Source organism: Buteo buteo, chromosome 9 (assembly GCF_964188355.1).
Source record: "Buteo buteo chromosome 9, bButBut1.hap1.1, whole genome shotgun sequence".
In the NCBI taxonomy this organism is placed as follows: domain Eukaryota; kingdom Metazoa; phylum Chordata; class Aves; order Accipitriformes; family Accipitridae; genus Buteo; species Buteo buteo.
In genome coordinates, this window is record NC_134179.1 from 25,987,976 (window position 1) to 26,005,268 (window position 17,293).

The following is a 17,293-nucleotide window of genomic DNA, read 5'->3' on the forward strand; positions in this document are numbered from 1 at the left end:
TAAAATTACTGCATTGCTTGTAGTTTTTCTCTTGCCCATCTGGCAGGGCCCGATGCCGTTCTGCCAGGTAACTTTCAAGATGTACATGTCAACAGCAACAACACTTTGGGGGAAAACAAACAAACATTAAAAGATTGAATTAAAATATTGATCTGCGGTCTTCTGCCAGGGCTATATAAAACCCATCCTGAACCCATAACAGCTTCAGGAGACTCGGGGGAGCCGGGTACAGATTTTGGTCACACTGTTTCAACTGATTATATTAATTTTTAAGAAGTTTCGCCCTTCAGCCAGACTTTACTGGTCTGCAGCTGCAATGTCCTTACATAGGTCTTATTACAATGTAATATCAAGCAAAATGGTTTTGTTTCCACTTCAGGAGGGGGAAATGGAGGGCAGGAGAAGGAAGACTGGTTGGGATAAGCAGGCTGCAGGCACTTCCATTCACTCCTCTGGTGTCTTCAGTTCTGTGTTTTCTACCGAGCAATTGTTGGCTGCACCAAAGGGAGCGCATGTGCAGCTACAGCTCCATCAAAACTTGTATCATTGCCCTGATGTGGTGTAAGATTAGTAATTCCTTTTTGTTTTATTCATTTGACTCTTAAACCTTTCATGGTTCTAATCAACCTGATCACTTGAAAAATCAGAGAACACAAAATGATCAACAATTAAGGCTCAGTTCAACCACCTAAACATAGATATTTACTCTCACAGAGATGCCCTAGGGTCAGGCCCCTCACCTGACCTCTCCTGCTGGTACAGAAGAATATGAGTGTTCAGCAGGTCCTGGGTCACTTTTTCTCAGCACCTTGTCAGTGTCTCGGGGCATTTCTAATGGTACTGAATGCAAACTAAAATCCATAGATATCACAGAAGTCCAGTGAAAGATGTCTCCTTACATTTTGCATTTAGCTTGTACTTAGATTCTAGTTTGCTCTTTCCATTTCCAACCTGAGAAGGGTTTGTGTGCCTCCAAAGTGCCCGTTTTCCCCAACAATGTCACTGCATCTAGTAAAGGATTATACTCCCCCTCTCAACCTTGCCCCTTTGTTTTCCTCAGCAGCAGTGCGATGTCATCTTGTGACAGCTCTTTCCAGCTCAAGTCACTGCCTACCTGCTTCTGCAAAGCAAAAAAAGAGGACTTTGCAAAGCCCTTTTGGGGATGCAAAGAATTAAAAAAAAGCCAGTTGGATAGGAGCAAGTGGGAAAATACAAAAGAAAGTCAGAGGGAGGCAGAGCAGGACACCTGAGCTTTGAGAGGCATGAATCTGTGATAAACCCCCTATTAGTTTTGCTCAGAGAGTAGGGCCCCAACCAGGGCAGCTGGGTGGGCAGCAGCAGGGTCTGGACCCGGGGGACGGGGTGGCAGCCTATTAAAAAAATTACTCTTTTTTTTCCCTGTTTCTTTTTTTTTTTTCTTCCCTCTGTGGCTTCAAAGAAAAACGATTTGCTCATTTGGTAATAACTGATGGGGACCGTGAATTACTGAGCTAGCCCCCAGCCTAGTGTTTATCTCCTCGCCAATAAATCTCTAAACTGAAGCAATGAAACTAAGTGGTGCTGCTATTTCTGCGCTTTATTTCCATATTAATCAAAACACAAGCCCACCCCTGCCTCCTCCCTGGCCCAGTGTAGCTGGAGAAGACGAGACCGGTGAGGGGACCGCGTGGGTTGGACTCATCAGATGGGGAGTCCGGTGGGATGGGGAGGGGGAGGGAGGGAGAAAAGAAACCCCACAACTGAGGGAGTTAAATCAAACGCCCAGGGCCTGGGGGATTGGTGTCAAGTTTGGGGCAGACCCCCGGAGGTGGGGGCAGCAGAGTCCTCCCCCACGGGAACTGGGAAGCACTGGGAAGGGAGGGGAAGCTGCTTCCCCCTGGGAGTAAGAGCAGCGCCCATCACTCTCGCGGCCCCGGCAGGGCCGGGACCTGCCGGGAAGCAAGTACGTGCAGAAGGGAAAACAAACGGGGTCCATCAACCTCGGATATATTTATATTTATATTTGTATTTACATTTACATTTATATTTATGTGTTTGTGTACAAGTGTCTGTATTTTTTATATGTGCACACAGCCATTACTTATTTTTGTGGCGAAAAATAAACGAATTTCCAGAGAGCGCAAAGCCCCCATCTATCCCAGGAGAAGCTGCCCGTACCGAGCCGAGCCCAGCCCAGTCCAGCCGAGCCGTGCCGTGCCGTGCCGAGCCACCCCGGCCCCGCAGCCCCGCCACGTCCTGCCTGCCCCGTCGGGCACGGACAAGCCCAGAGGGTGGGCACTGCCAGGCTTTGCCACCATCGGATCCTTCCCCCTTTCCTATTTCTATTCCCCCCCCCCCGCCGTCTTTTCTTTTCCTTTTCATTTTTTTTTTATTTTAATCTTTTTTTATTTGCCGGTTGTCTTTGTGGGGGAAACCCCCCTGAAGAAAAACCCACCGTTCCCCTTTCTCTCCCCATGAGCAGCTTCACCAGAAGTTGTTCCTTTTTTTTTTTTTTTTTTTTTTTCAGGGGAAGGGAAGGGAAGGGAAGGGAAGGGAAGGGAAGGGAAGGGAAGGGAAGGGAAGGGAAGGGAGGGGAGGGGAAGGGAAGGGAAGGGAAGGGAAGGGAAGGGAAGGGAAGGGAAGGGAAGGGAAGGGAAGGGAAGGGAAGGGAAGGGAAGGGAAGGGAAGGGAAGGGAAGGGAAGGGAAGGGAAGGGAAGGGAAGGGAAGGGAAGGGAAGGGAAGGGAAGGGAAGGGAAGGGAAGGGAAGGGAAGGGAAGGGAAGGGAAGGGAAGGGAAGGGAAGGGAAGGGAAGGGAAGGGAAGGGAAGGGAAGGGAAGGGAAGGGAAGGGAAGGGAAGGGAAGGGAAGGGCCGTCCCTCCTGCCGCACCGGTGCAGGAACCCGAGGCGAGGAACAGAACCCGGAGAGATTTGAATTTCTGTTGATCAGACCGAAGTTTCCTCCCCGTCCGAGAGCAGGAGAGGAGACCTCTCCGAGAGCGCCTCCTCGCCCGCAGCATCGCATCTCCAAGTCGCTCGAGGTTTCCCCACCCGACCCATCGGAAAGGAGAAGGAAACGGCATCTCTGCGGATGCTCTTTCCCTTTCCCCCTCTCCGCTGGTCAGGACGTGAAACCAGGGAGGCGAGAAGCCTGGCGTTTCACTGGCACCGCTCGGGGCACCGTGCTGCCGGAGAGGAGCCGGGAGGATGGGACATTTATCGCCCCTTTCCTGGGGACTCAAAACCCCGGCTCAGCCCCACGCGACTGCTCGGTCCCTTTTGCTGCGGAAAAGGACGAAGCGGCTTTGCGCGCCGTTCCCTCACCCTTGCACCGCGGCTGGAAAAGAGCCCGGGGCTCCCGCGGAAAGCGAGGCAGAGCCCGGGGCGGCTGCGGGTGGCTGGGCGGGGATCTAATGCCCCCAGAGAGCTTTTGCTCAGGCAACGCGCACTCCGTCCCCAGGACCGAAGGGGCCGAGCGGCAGGGATGCTCTGGGGAGAGGCAGCGCGGCCGGGGCTGGCGGCGGGTCCCGAGCACCTGGCTTCGGCTCCGGAGGGCTGCCCCAGGACGGAGGGGTGACTTCGTTACAGCCCAGCCCCGTCGCAGGCTCCGCAAGCTGTTGGCAGCCGCAGCTGGGGGGCAGCCCCAGGCAGAAACAGCCTCGTCCAAGCCTGCCCCGCTCGGCCCGGCCGGGGAGAAGGATGCGGGGCCGGGGAGGAGGATGTGGGGCCGGGGAGAGCCGCGGCTCTGCGCCCCAGCCGTGTCAGCCCCGCCCGGAGGGGGTGCGCCGGCGACGGTCGAGTCGGCTGCGGAGGGGCCGGCAGCCCCGCGGCCGGACTCGCGGCCCGCAGCCCGCTCCCCGCAGCCAGCGCGGCCCCCAGCCCCTTGCCCCGACACGCCGCCTTTCCCCGGCGTGTCCCTGCCCTCCTCCCGCTTTCCCTCCGTCGGGGGTGCAAGTGCCTCTGGCTGCCGGGGCCGGGCAGGAGCTCCCCCCCCCCAGCCCCTCTCCCCGGGACGGCGGGGCAGGCGCCAGCGCCCTGCACAGGGCCCGGAGCCCCGCTCCGGTGGCCCCGTGGGGGTCACCCCCGCCGCGCCCCCAGACCCCCTCCCCAAGCACAGCCCCTCCCGGGGCCCGGGCTGCACCCAGCACTGCCGTGGGCCTCCCCACTCTCCACACCATCTCCCGCCCCCTCCCCGGGCAGCGCCGGGCTCTCCTCCGGCGGGAGCCCCTCCCTGCTGCCTGCGGCCAGCGGCCCGGCCCGCTGCCAGCGCTGGGGGGTGGGGGGGGCATGGGGCCGGGCACCGCGCTGCCTTGGGCAGAGGCGAAAACCCTCCTGCAAGGCGGACGAATCGTGCACAGCTGAAAACGGAAGGGAAGGGAAGGGAAGGGAAGGGAAGGGAAGGGAAGGGAAGGGAAGGGAAGGGAAGGGAAGGAAAGGAAAGGAAAGGGGAGGGGAAAGGAAATTGCAGCATGTCTTGATCATCTTGCTGAAGTACTGGAAAGATTTACTTCAACCTGAGAGTGGCTTTTGTACAACATGGTGCGTTAGTTCAGTACGTTTTCGGGGCAAATATACATTCTTCTTTATATTTTCAAATGTTTGTGTATGCGTGCTTGTGTCTTAACGATGATCTGGTTGCTGCAGTGTTGCACAGCCCGTTCCCCAGCACAGGTCACGCAGAGGTGCCTTCCAAAAGTTGTTTCGCACCTCGATTTAAATGCCTCCCCTTTCCCTGACACTACTCAGCTTGCGACTCAGGGGGAATCGCCTTCCCCGTGTTTCTTCAGGTCCCTCCCGGACACTCCCTCCGTGTAAGGCGGGGGGCCGGGGCTGCCTGGCCGGGGCGTGCAGGACCCGCTCCCATGTGCGGAGCCGGGGGTCGCTGGCAGCCGCCCTCCCCCGAGGGTCCCGCTCCTCTGCCCGCACCCACACCGCTCTGCTCCCCGCGGAGCACCGCCTCCCGGCGCGACGGAGCTGCCTTTCCCAGCCCCCTCCCGCTTGCCATTTCCCTCCCAGAAAAGGGCTGACAGCTGGACCTCCAGGAAAAAAAAAAGTTATTGCCCCGTTTTTACCTATAAAGGCACCTGCCACCCCCCCCCGCCCCTCCCCAGCTGTGCCCGCGGCCCGTCCTCCCGCCGCCCGGCACTGCCTGTCGGACCGTCCGTCGGCTGAGGAATTCCTGCCGACTTGCAGCCCGGCAGCTCGCACACACCGGGGGGACGTTTGGGCAATCGCTGTCGGGTTTGTCGCTGCTTCCGAGGCAGGGCGTCTCCTGAGCCACACAAGGAGATTTGCCAGCCTCCTCCGGCTGGGTCAGAAAAGTCGTGGCAAAACCCAAAGCGATCAAATACGGCGCCTTTTCTCAGCTTCTAGTCCCAGACAAAGGCGAAACAGGCAGCTTGTAATTCATTTTTTTTTTATTTTATTTGGAAATCTCATCCAGAAACACTGGTCAATAATAAATATATCGATAGTTATCAAGAATATATAAAAAATAAAGACACGGTGTTGTCTTTGAGGCCTTAACCAAAAACAAACAAACAAACAAACGAAATTAATAATAACAGTATTTCAAGCAAACGCCCAGCAAAACATACCGAAAAAGAAATGAACAACAAGGCTTCCGATGTAGTTATACAAGTCACTGATCTGGCAAGAGCTGCCCCCGCATGCAAAACCAAACCAAAGCAAATGCAAAAAGCAGCAAACCCGAACAAACCCAAAGCCAACAAGAGAAACGAGCGACGAGGACCCCAGCCAGCCGACCTAGCACACTTCACCGAGAGCAGGAGATGGGAGAGTTTGCAAAACAGACCCGCGGGAGGGCTGTGCTGTGTTTTGCACTATTTCCCTCTTTATTTATTTTTTTTTAAGAGGACACAGAGGGAAGAAGAAAAAGAGCCGCAAACAAAACCGCATTGCAACCAACTCTGGGAAAAAAAACCCAAACAAACAAACAACCCCCCCCCAAAACCCCAAACCCACCCACAAAACTTTAGTGAATTTGCTCGGAAGTCCCTGTTGCCGGGGTAGCCGCCCATGGCCGGTAGCCACGGGTGGCAAGCTGCGGTGGGAAGCATGCATGCCCTCTCTGGGCTACCTCGGGCCGCCGCTGCGCTGCCGCACCCGGGTTTGGAGCGGGAGGTTTCGGAGGTGTCGCCGTGCGAAAGGAAAGAAAGGAAAAGCCCGCAAAGAGAAGAAGCCCCAAACCGATCTCATCGTCAATTAGTAGCTGCGAACACTACAATGACAACCATGTCTTTTTTTTTTTTCCCCTTTTGCATCCATTTTAAGGAATTATTTACATTTGATCACCATCAGCGGCATTATTATTATTATTATTATTATTATTACTCTTTTTACAACAGGGACATTTTTTTTCCGGTTTAGTATAATAAGAAAACACCGCCCGAGGAGCCGGCTAAAACATTACCTTTGCAAGGTCCTTACTACACTAATCCCGTGTTACGGGGGGGGGGGCTTGGCGGGGCGGGGGGCAGCGGGGGCAGGTCCGTCGGCGGCGGGGGGGTCCGGCCGCAGCCCCCTCCCCGCAAGTGGGACCGCCGGCTCCGGCGCCGCCCCGGGGGCCGGGGGGGGCCCCGTCGAGTCACTTGAGGAGGTCCTTGGTCTCCCCCGAGATCCTGGCCATGTTGGAGGCGGTGAGGGCCGAGAGGTGGGGCGGGGGGGGCATCTGGCAGATGGTGCAGGGGCACGGCAAGCCCGCCCAGTGCTGGAAGCCGCTGCCGAGCTGCAGGGCGGGAGGGGTCGAGGGGGTCTTGAGCAGGGAGTGGGGGGGGCGGATGGTGCCGATGGCCGGCAAGGAGGCGGAGAGGGAGGAGGAGGTGTTGGCGGAGGACAAGGCACTGCCGAGGATGGGGTGCACCTGGTGCACGGTGCCGGCGGCGTGGGGCGGGTGCCCGGCGGAGTGTCCCACCGTGCCGCAGTGAAAGGCCGAGTGGTGCCCCCCGTAGATTTCCCCCACCAGCCTCTTCATCTCCTCCAGGGAGCTGGTGAGCATCAGGATATAGTTTCTGGCTAGCAGGAGGGTGGCGATTTTGGAGAGTTTTCTCACGGAAGGTCCGTGGGCGTAGGGCATCACCTCCCGCAGCCCGTCCATGGCGAGGTTGAGGTCATGCATCCTCTTACGCTCCCGGCCGTTGATCTTCAGCCGCAGCTGCTGCAGGTCCTGCTCCGAGAGCTGCTTCTTGATTTTGTACTTGCTGCCTTCTCCTCCGGCCTTGGAGCCGTTCCTGGAGAGGCCTTCCCCAGACATCTTCTGCACCAGGTCGTTCTGGGTGGAGGAGACAGAGTTGAGCCGGCTGTCTTGGTGGTGGTGATGGTGGTGGTGGTGGTGGTGGTCTCGCAGGTACATCTCATCCATGTCTGGCGAGGAAGCTCTGCTGGAGACAGAGCTGGAGTCAGAATTCATTGTATTCGGGCTTCTGAGCAAGAAACTCTTCCCTGCTCTGGAGGCGGCGGAACAAGACAACTCTCCTTCGAAAAGCACTGAAAACGGAAGGAAAAAGAAATAAACGGACGGCAGGCTCTGCCAGCGAAGGGCTGGAAGTGCTGGAGGAAGAGGAAAAAAGCCCCTCGGCCCCCTCTCTCACCACTCTCTCTCCCTCTCTCCCCCGGTTACTCAGCCTGTTTAGAGGATGGCTAGTTAGTGTATGCTTGGACTAACCTCAGCCTGAAAAAGAGGGGCTTTTATAGAGCTGCAGCAGAGAGCAGAGACAAAAGGAGCCCTCCTATGTATAATGGTCTAGTTAGGATGACGTGCCATTATTCAGGGCGGTGCGCTTTGACTGTCCCATTTAGCAAGGACCCCTATTCATATTCATTGTGGTGCCACCCGGGACACCTCAGCCACGGACCATCAGGAGTCAAGGAGACACAAAACCCCTCTGATTGACACCGCACACTCATCGCTCCGTGTGCGCGCCATCTCCTCCCCCTGCCCCTCATTTCCAATATAAAACCGCATCCCGTCTACAGTAGGGAGGCGAGGGGCTGCGGGGGGCTGCGCGCCTGCTCGGGGCCGGCGAGGAAACCCCGGCCGCGGGCGGCAGCGGGCAGGAGCCGCCCGGGGAAGTCCCCCCGCTCCGGCGGGGGGGGGACGGGGGGACGGAGGACGGGGGGGACGGGACGAGGGACGACACGACGTCGGTCGCCCCCGTCCTGCAGCGAGCCCGGCTCCAGGCGCGGCTCCCCGCTTTGTTCGCCTTTCCCTCCCCCTCCCCCCGTCCCCCCCGGCCGGGGTTTGTGGTGCGGCACCGGCTGGCCCTCGCCCGGCCGGGCTGGCGGCAATTGGCTCGTACCTGGGTCGCCGCTTTGTTTAAATGAGCGATTACTCGGGCAGCCTCCGCGGGAAGATGCGCGCTGGGAAACCCGCCTCCCCCCCGGGCCAGCGACTCCCTTTAAATAAACGGGGAAAGCCGGGGTGCGGCGGCAAGTCGGTGTGCTTGGCGGCGGGAGGGGCGGCCGACCGGGAGGGCCGGCTCGGGGGCGGGCGGCAGCCCCCGGGGGTCCGCTCGCCCCGGGCTGCGGCGGGAGGGCGGCGCGGCGGGGCGGCCGGAGCAGCCGTCGGCGGGACCGAGAGGCTGCCTTCGAGGCCGGGGACGGGACGGACGCAGGCGGGAAGGGAGCCGGCCCCGCGGGGCGGCAGCGCTGCAAAACAGCCCCCGGCGTTCGCGCCTGTAAGTAAATCGGCTCCGGGCACCGGCTGCAGCCTGGGCGGGACCTGCCCTCGCCGGCGGGGGGGCGGGGAGGGGGTGCGGGGGGGCTCTGCCGGGCAGGGCTGGCGGGGCACCTGGGGCAGGTGTCAGCGCCCCAGCTCTCGGCCGTGCGGAGCGTCCGCCGGGGGCCAGCTCTGCCTCTGCCCCGGTGGCGGACCGAGGCGGCGTGGCTGCCTGCGGGGCTCTGCCGGACCGGGGGGGTGAGGAGCCCCCCCGCGGGGACGGCGGCAGGAGCAGCCTGCCCCATCCCGGGGAAGGAAGGGAGCGTGGTCCTCCACCGCACCTTCCCAGCCCCCGGTGGCACCCACGCGGTGAGTGCGGGGCTGCCGGCCGGGACGGAGCAGGAGCCGCCCGCGGCGGGCGGGCCCTGGCGCTCCCGGAGCCACCCCGGGTGCCCCCGCTCGCCCGGGGGGGAACCTCGGGCTGAGGTTTCACCTGCCAACAGGCGCGTAGGGCCCAGGAGACCTCGCCCCTCCATAGTCTCCAGGCCCCGAGGAGAGCGAGGAGCCAGGAAAAGAGGGACACTTCCATCCGACTTAACCGTGCTTAGTCTGCTGAGCAAAACTAAAGCCTTCTGATTTCAGCACTGTCAGTAAATCCCGCGGTGAGAATGAGGAAAAGAAAAGAAAAGAAAAGAAAAGAAAAGAAAAGAAAAGAAAAGAAAAGAAAAGAAAAGAAAAGAAAAGAAAAGAAAAGAAAAGAAAAGAAAAGAAAAGAAAAGAAAAGAAAAGAGAAAAAGAAGTGTTTGGGAGAATACATCAGAAATAACTGATCGCCACCTCGGCTTATCCCGCTGCCGCCGCGAGAGCCGTAAACCCACCCAGACTTCCCCCAGCTGAGAGCTTTGCCGGGCAAACAGGCAGGAGACGTGGCCGGGCCCGAGGCCCCCAGCGCCGTCCACGCCCGCGGAGCCCGTGGCCGCCGATCTCCGCGCCCCGCGGAGGAGGCGCGGGCGGCCTCCCCTGCCCGCAGGGCCGCTCTCCGCGGGGTTCCCGGGGGCTGCCCGCTCCTCCCTCCGCCCTTCCCTCTCGTGGAGCCGGGATGAAGCAAATGAACAAAACTTGACACGGTGACCGGCTGCGGCGGCGGCAGGAAAACGCGCAGGATCGGGGGAAAACCCCGGGCCCGGGGCCGGCGGCTGGCCGGGGGCCGGCAGCTCCCACCCCCTGTCCCCGCGTCCGCCGCTCCGGAGGAGACGCGCAGCTGGGTTTGGGGGAGTTCAAGTCCGATGGGGACAGAGAAGAGGAAGGCGAAAAGATGCCGTCGGGGGAAGCAACAGGAGGGGTCCCGTCCTCCCCTCCGGCAGGGCGGGCTGCTGCGGCGAACCCCGCTGCCCTCCGGGCCTGGGGCTTCTTCGGGACGGGACGGGGGCCGATACCGGCCTACGGAGCTGCCGGTGCCACCGCGGGGCGGAGAGGGGCGGGCGCTGGGACGGGAAGGAAAGGTCGGGTCGTCACTCGGAGGAATATTACGAATATTTCTTCTCTCCCCCTTCCCGGCGATGGCTGCTCCCCAACGCCCCCCGCTCGGCTGGGCGGGCCAGTCCCGCCGGCACGGCCGCAGCATCCCCCTCCCGGGACGGGGCGGCAGGGCTCGGCTCTGCTCCGAGTCGCCTTAGGGCAAAGAAAGGATTTGGGAAAGTAACGCGAGGTTAAATCACGGGCACGGAGACACTCGCCAGGGAAGTCGTTTCGGAAAAGGGCAGCACTGCTTCAGCACGATTACTGGCTGTAACATTGCCTGGCGCGTCCAGCCTCCCCCGCTGCTTTCCTCTGCCGCTTTTACTTCGCTGATGCTGGGGAGAGATAGAGGGAGGGAGACAGGGAGAGAGAAAGAAAAAAAAAGGAAGAAAAAAGAATAAAAAAAGAAAGAAAAAAGAGGCAGAGAAAGCAAGAAAAGAAAGCAAGAAGAGAAAGAAAGAAGAGAAAGTAGGAAAGAAAGAAAGAGGAGAGAAAGAGAAAGAGAAAGAGAAAGAGAAAGAGAAAGAGAAAGAGAAAGAGAAAGAGAAAGAGAAAGGAAGGAAGGAAGCAAGGAAGGAAGGGAAAAAGAGCAAAAAAGAGCAGAAAAGAAAGAAACATTGAGAAAAGGAAAAAAAGGAAGGTCTCGGCAGAGCAGAGCGGTGCGTGGGAAGTGCCACTCGTGGGCGCAGCCAGCTGGGAGGAGAGCCGCCCGGACACTTGCTGGCTGAGCCCGCGGGGAGCGGGGGAGACCGGCCGGCCCTGCCCGGCGGCGGGCGGTGTGTGCTCTCGGCGGGGCGGGGGGGCCGCGCTGCCCCGGGGCCGGCTGGCTGCGCCCACGGCCTCTCCCCGTCCGGGCGGGTGCCCGCCACCCCCCTCCCTCCCACCCGCCGGCCAGGGGCATTTCGGAAAGGGCTGCAGAGGAGCTCCGGGCGAGCCGCTGTCCCGGTTCAGTCAACAGCAAAACTCCCCCCCGACGCCGGCAGCGACGAAATGAAGCCCCGGGAGTCAGAAAATCAAACGTTTTCCTAATCGGGGTGTAGGAGAAGGGCGAAAATGGTAGCTGAGTGGTAGCTAAATCAAATTAACGTGCACTCCCCCGCCTTTTAATTCCTGTTTTCACAAAGGCAGCGAGCTTTGGCGAGGGAGGGAAATGTGTTTTCTCTGGAAAGGCAAACTGCTCGGGAGCACACGGAGTACCAGGTGCGAGAGCGTCCCGCACAGCGTCCGCGCCGGCATCGGTCGGGGCCGTGGGAACCGCGACCCGCTCGTACCCCAGAGCGTAATGGTAGCGGCACGACGGGCGGCTCACGGGACAGATGTGGTTTTAGAGGCTTCTCGGAGTGGAAATCGTGCGTTTTCAAATATCGGATTTTAATTAATGGATGCACTTTGAGGCAGTGTCCGATTTTGAATTCTCATAGCGTTTGGTATGGAAATTGGATGTACTTTTCTCTTGCCTAGTGTTACTATGAAAGAGTATTAAATCTTGCATTTCCCTTGACTTTATTGTCCTGGCCGGCAACACAGAGTCGGATTCATGATATGAAGACTGGTTAAATCAGTATTATGTATTTTTCTTTTGGGTTTATTAGAAGGCTGTTAGCTTTTATGGTTTATGGCTATTAGTTTTGGCTATCTCTGTTTGCTTTTAATTTCATTTCGACATTTGACAACCGTACTTTCAGTATAAAAGTAGCTATAACTGTTAACATTGTAATAAGGTAGTTGTTGATCCTATTGAAGAAACACAGATCACTGCCTTACAGGAAAGCTCTCAGCCAGCTCTCTGTGAGACGGGTGCTGCTAGGAACGGGTTGTGCTGTACCGCACTGGGTGCTAAAGCTGAAATTTGGTTGTTTCTAAACGGTGTTCATTTTATTTTAGAGACGACAGCCGAGATTCCCTAACCACATGCTGATTTTGCTCAAAATACATTACTGGATTACCTTTAGGGTGACGGTATAATTCAGATTGATAGTATCTCGTCATCTGACACTTTGACATCACCAAAGTGAATAGGCTGAAAGACTATTTTAGTTCTCGTATTTTTGACGAATTTGCTTTCCAAAAGTAGGGCAATACGAAGGTAATGCCTCCGACTGGAAAGGGATGAGAAGGCTGTCCTGGGCTGATGCAGTCAAATTCTGCAGTCAGATAAACCCGGAGATAATATCCCTCTGCCTGGATACAGGAAATTTCTTCTCCATTCATACATTTTCAAATTCGTTGGCAACAAGGGGTCAGAACAAAATTCCCCCCTGTTTATTAAGTATGAAACTGGAGCCCTTAGTCAGACCTTTAAAGTATCCTGAGGATGACGACAGGATCGGGTCCATGCCAGGCACTGTTTCTGGGGAGAATATAAACTTAAAGGAAATAACTGCTGGGCATTCCAGTGCAGCTAATTAAGGATGGCATTTTATTTTCTGTATTTAAATACTGATTTGCAAAACTTCTGGAAAAAATATGGCATAAAACCTTAGTAATAAAATTTAAAATGTCAAAGACTAATTAATTAGAGATGTGCAAATTGCTAATCCTCTGATACATGACATTTGCTACTAAAAGCCTGAAATTAGTTTCCATAAACAATAAAAACCACTTAATCAACAGTTTGCATTTAATTCCTTTTTTTTTTTCTGTAGTGAATGCACCTGAAACCTGGATTTTATTTACAGAAAAGATTATAGAAAATCAGTTTGAATGTTTCTAAAGCTATCAGACGTGCCATGGTATTACTCAACTGCGAAATATTTTTCTGTCTTTGGAATCTAAGAAGAAAAACCTGTCAGTTTTATTGAATATGCATCTATTGAATAGTTTAATTGTAGATGCTTGGTAAAACTTGCACTACCTTTCAAATACAGCCACAGAGCTGAGACTGTGATGCACATTTCCCATACGCAGAGCTCAGCCGGTGGTGCACACTTCACATACGCAGAATGGGCTAAACCTGGCATTCCTGGCAAACAAACTCGTCACATACTTTGCAATCACGGCTGGCTTGTCACCGCATTGAAGGATAATAATGCTGCTCAAAGGCCTGTATTTATTTTCTCTTTTGCCTTTATGTTCTGGGCCCATATTTGCACCTAAACTGTTAATGTTCCCAAATGGGCAAGTTTTCTTTGTCTTTCTTTCCAGCCTTTCACATCACTTGCAGTTGTTTGCACTTTCATTACTGTGAACTTTCTCCATCTACTACACTCAATACTGAAACTCACCCACCGTTTTCTAAGAACGGTCTCCCTCATTGCTTTAGTTGGTAGTCGACAGCTACCGAGTTAGTCTCAAAGTCATGTAGGCTATTTAAATATCAGCTATAAACAAAGTAGGAGATGGACAGAGAGCACATGAGGGCTCCCCCTCACTCCCCCACAAAATCTTCCCCATCAGAAACCCCAGATGCGCTGCTGTTTAGTGAGCTTCTCAGATGTTTAAAGTTATCTTAGGCCAGAGTGAAAACTTTGGTGTTCTAACGACTAAAGATTGAAATGTTTTGCTGTCTCAGAAACAAATTAGTTTAATGCAGTTTATTTTTCATAGTGAAAACAAATAAAGCCATAGAAATTTTTGAATAACGCTTCCACTAGACATACAAAAGCATGGAAGACTCGCTAAAGAGAAAGAAAAAAAATTCCTTGTCTCATTTTGTATCTCAATTTTAAACAATGCAATGTCTCAAGTGAATATTTACGCGTTGTTAATAGGCTAGTACAAATTCTAGAAGACACAACAAAAATTATCTGCAGTCTATTCACAAACCTTTGCCATGTCTCAGTGTTTGGGGATGGGCGTATGGACTGCCTTCACCACCCTTGAATAGAACTCTATTGTGTGGGCTTGTTCCATTGGGATCAATGGGACGACATGTGCAATGAGATGCTAATGAACACCAGAAACGATGGTAAAATCTGGCCCGGCTAAGGCATAGGGCTGTTTTTATAAATCACTTCTGAGTCTCTTGCTATACTGCTTTTAGTTAAGCTGTTGAAACTTCAAATGTTCAGGGAGGTTTTACTATATAAAATAAGGTTTTTTCATCATTTAAATCACATTTTCCCACCCTTACAATTTCAATCACTCTCCATTCTCATCTTGTTTAAAGTTGCAGCTGAAATGAGGCAGCCCATTTTCAGTGGCAATTGCACAGTTAATGTAAATGCGGTTCCACAAATGGAAAATAAAATACACTGGAGGAAAATAACGTCAAGCACAAGTATAAAAGAGAAGAATGATGGTCAGAAAGCAGGCACATGGGAAAGGATAGTGTTGGCAGTGTGTAGCCCAGTGGTCATTGCCCCACCACACCTGCAGAACCCCCCCTCGTCTTCTGAAATGTTCTTGTCTCGCACAAGAGGGACAACAGTCCCAGGCCCATCTCAGACAAGTCCTTAAGCAGCAGTGCAACTGCAGGGGGAATAGTGCTAGGTGAGTGCTTAAGAGCAGGCACAGGGCTGCTGTGCTGTGGGAGACTGGTGGCTGCAGGGCCCATCAGCACCCTTTCTTGGTCCTGCAGTTCTTCAGCCTGGGTCGGGATGTAGGATTAGAATGTGTCGTTTGACCTGAAAATCTACAAGCCTATGGATATAACACTGGGAGCCCGTGACTCTCAGCAGCTTGGAGCAGGCTTAGAAGTACTCAGACACAATAGTAATGACGATCATAAAAGTCCCACCTCTGTCTCTTAAAAGACAGTGGGAGAGAACACCAGGTCCACCAACACTGTCTTTTCTCATCCGCTTATGGCAAAGGTTAACTATTAACTATTGAAACACTGACAAACTGTGGTGTTTGTTTGCTTATTATGAGGCCCGTCAGGGCCAGAACCAAACCTTACTGAAGCTGACTGATGTCTCTCGGTTTCAATAGACTCAGAGGTCAGGCCCCTAAAATTCAAATCACCAGTGCAGTTCCTTGCAATAAAGAACCAGTGAGTACTGTGAGGAAAGGCTTAATTACTCCAATGAGATAATTTAGTTTTTAAACAAAAATGCTTTAATTGGGGGCAGGCCCTTTCATATTCGTTTCCCAAGAAGGAAATTGATTAGCGAAATGCTAATAATAAGATCTTAAGAGAGCCCATGCCAGCCATAGACAACCAACCTCAGCTAAGGGAGCTTGCAGTTTCTTTGCAGTCACTGATGCTGAGCAAAACTCTTCCCAGGGGAAGGCCTGTGAGTGAAAAGCAAACCGTCTTCTCTAGTTTGCTCATACTGCTTCTGTAACCGTTTTGCCTGTTATTCTTTTGCATCTGAACCAAAGGTGAGTGTCCAGTAACAGCAGTTTTTTGTATCCAGACCTAGCCTGAAGCCATTATCTCTTTTTCTTTGTCAGGAAGACACTTCTTTGCAGCAGTGCTTAGCTGGGTCCCTGGTAAACGTCTACCTTCACATGGAACTCAGTGGCTTGAGATACTGCCAGCAAATTTAATTTGTAGTGGAAATAACACAGGACATGAATGATTCCTTGGTGGAGGTTAGTGCCCCGAGTCCTCTGCCTGGCCATCGGAAGTGCTCCTGGCTGGAGCATGGGATGGAACAGGATCTTGGGAACTACAGCCCCGTCTCATCCAGTTTGTATGCAGCAAAACAAGCAGTTGGCATTGCTCCTATGCTACCCGCTTTTTTCTTTCAGATATTTTGTACACTCAGGGGAGGCGAGAGGCACAAAGAATATCATTCTGGACTGGGATGACTCACACACAAAACAAGGAAAATCCTTTGCCTCTTAATTGCCAGAACACTGTTTTGCACAAAGGTCAATAAATATTTTATCTCATCCACTCATCATTAACTCTCGCTAGCCATTATTACCTGTAGCTCAGTGAGACCAACAGACCCCCAAAAGGTGGATACGTTGAGATGTGCAAAACCTTCACTCATGGGAGTACAGTGTAAATAGGTAAGGCAGATGGGAAAGACTGGGCAATAAGCAGAATGATAAAAAGTAAAGGGGAAGAAGCAAGAAATTATATGTATTTTTAATTTTATAACTCTGTATGACTGGTGTTCACAGCTGCAGTGGGAAGTAATTATTCTGACCACTTCTGAAAATGAAATTCAATTTTAAATGAATTTCATAGGTACATATGTTTTGGTTTGTCTTCTTCATATCAGCTTTGTTACTAAGTGAACCTCTTCTCCACAGCTGGCAGGTACCTGAAATGGATAATCAGTGTGTAGCAGTTCCAGATTTTGCAGATATTGCTACCTTTTTCCTAAATTGCAGAGGCCTAGTCTTGCATCATTAGTGTATGTGAACTATTCAGAACTCCCTGAAGATTTGGGGAGCGTGTATAGACCTGATAGTCTCCCTGCTTTTCAATGTTTTAAGAGTTTCCACCTATCTGAAATCCTATAGAGTCACTTGTACACCACAAAATTTTGTGACTTATCAAAATCACCAGAATTTAGACACTTAGTTCCTTTAATCTGGATATTCATGGCACCCTTCCCACATATTTTTATTGAAGTAAGACTTGGAGTTGCAAAAATAGCAAGTTAACAAAATATTAGCTCAAATGTGGCCCATTTTGTTCATGAGAATAAAGACCCACTGGGCTTTATACTGGCTCACTCTGGCATTAGTAGATTAATATTAAATATATTGGTTTCAGATAATGCTTACTGAGGACTCCATGCCTTTTAAAGATAAAAGTAAATAGAAATAATTAAGAGAGTATCTTTGATATTTTGGCAACATTTGAGTTTCCTTCAGCCTATTTAATCTACTCCAAAATTTCACTTCTGGGCTGAAAATTGTAAACCAAATTCACTTATTGCAAATAAAAAAATCTCTGAAAAGATGTTCTGCAGGGTATGAAAAGTTTTCCTTTTTTTTTTTTTTTTTTTTTAATTTGGTTGTATATGTTCCTGTCCCTTATAAGTCATAGCAAACAATATATTATTCCACAAGAGCTTTTATCCTAGTGAGCAGAAAGTGAGCAGAAAGACTGAACAAAAGAATGAATGAATTAATTAATGGATGAATGTATTAAAAAAAGGCTCCACCTGCTCTGCTCCAAAAATCTCTCACTATACTACAGAGAGGTTTGTTACACTGACTGGTATTAAAGCCTTCCTCTTAATTTTTGAACAATATTTGTTTACATTTGGAGC

General features: G+C 53.0%; 1 protein-coding gene across 1 annotated transcript; it reads right to left on the minus strand.

Annotated features, from left to right (window-relative positions):
- Positions 1 to 6,584: 6,584 nt before the first annotated feature.
- On the minus strand, positions 6,585 to 7,406 carry OLIG3 (oligodendrocyte transcription factor 3). Its single transcript, XM_075036796.1, has one exon. It carries the CDS (start codon positions 7,404 to 7,406, stop codon positions 6,585 to 6,587), a length of 822 nt encoding a protein of 273 aa, XP_074892897.1.
- Positions 7,407 to 17,293: the final 9,887 nt, after the last annotated feature.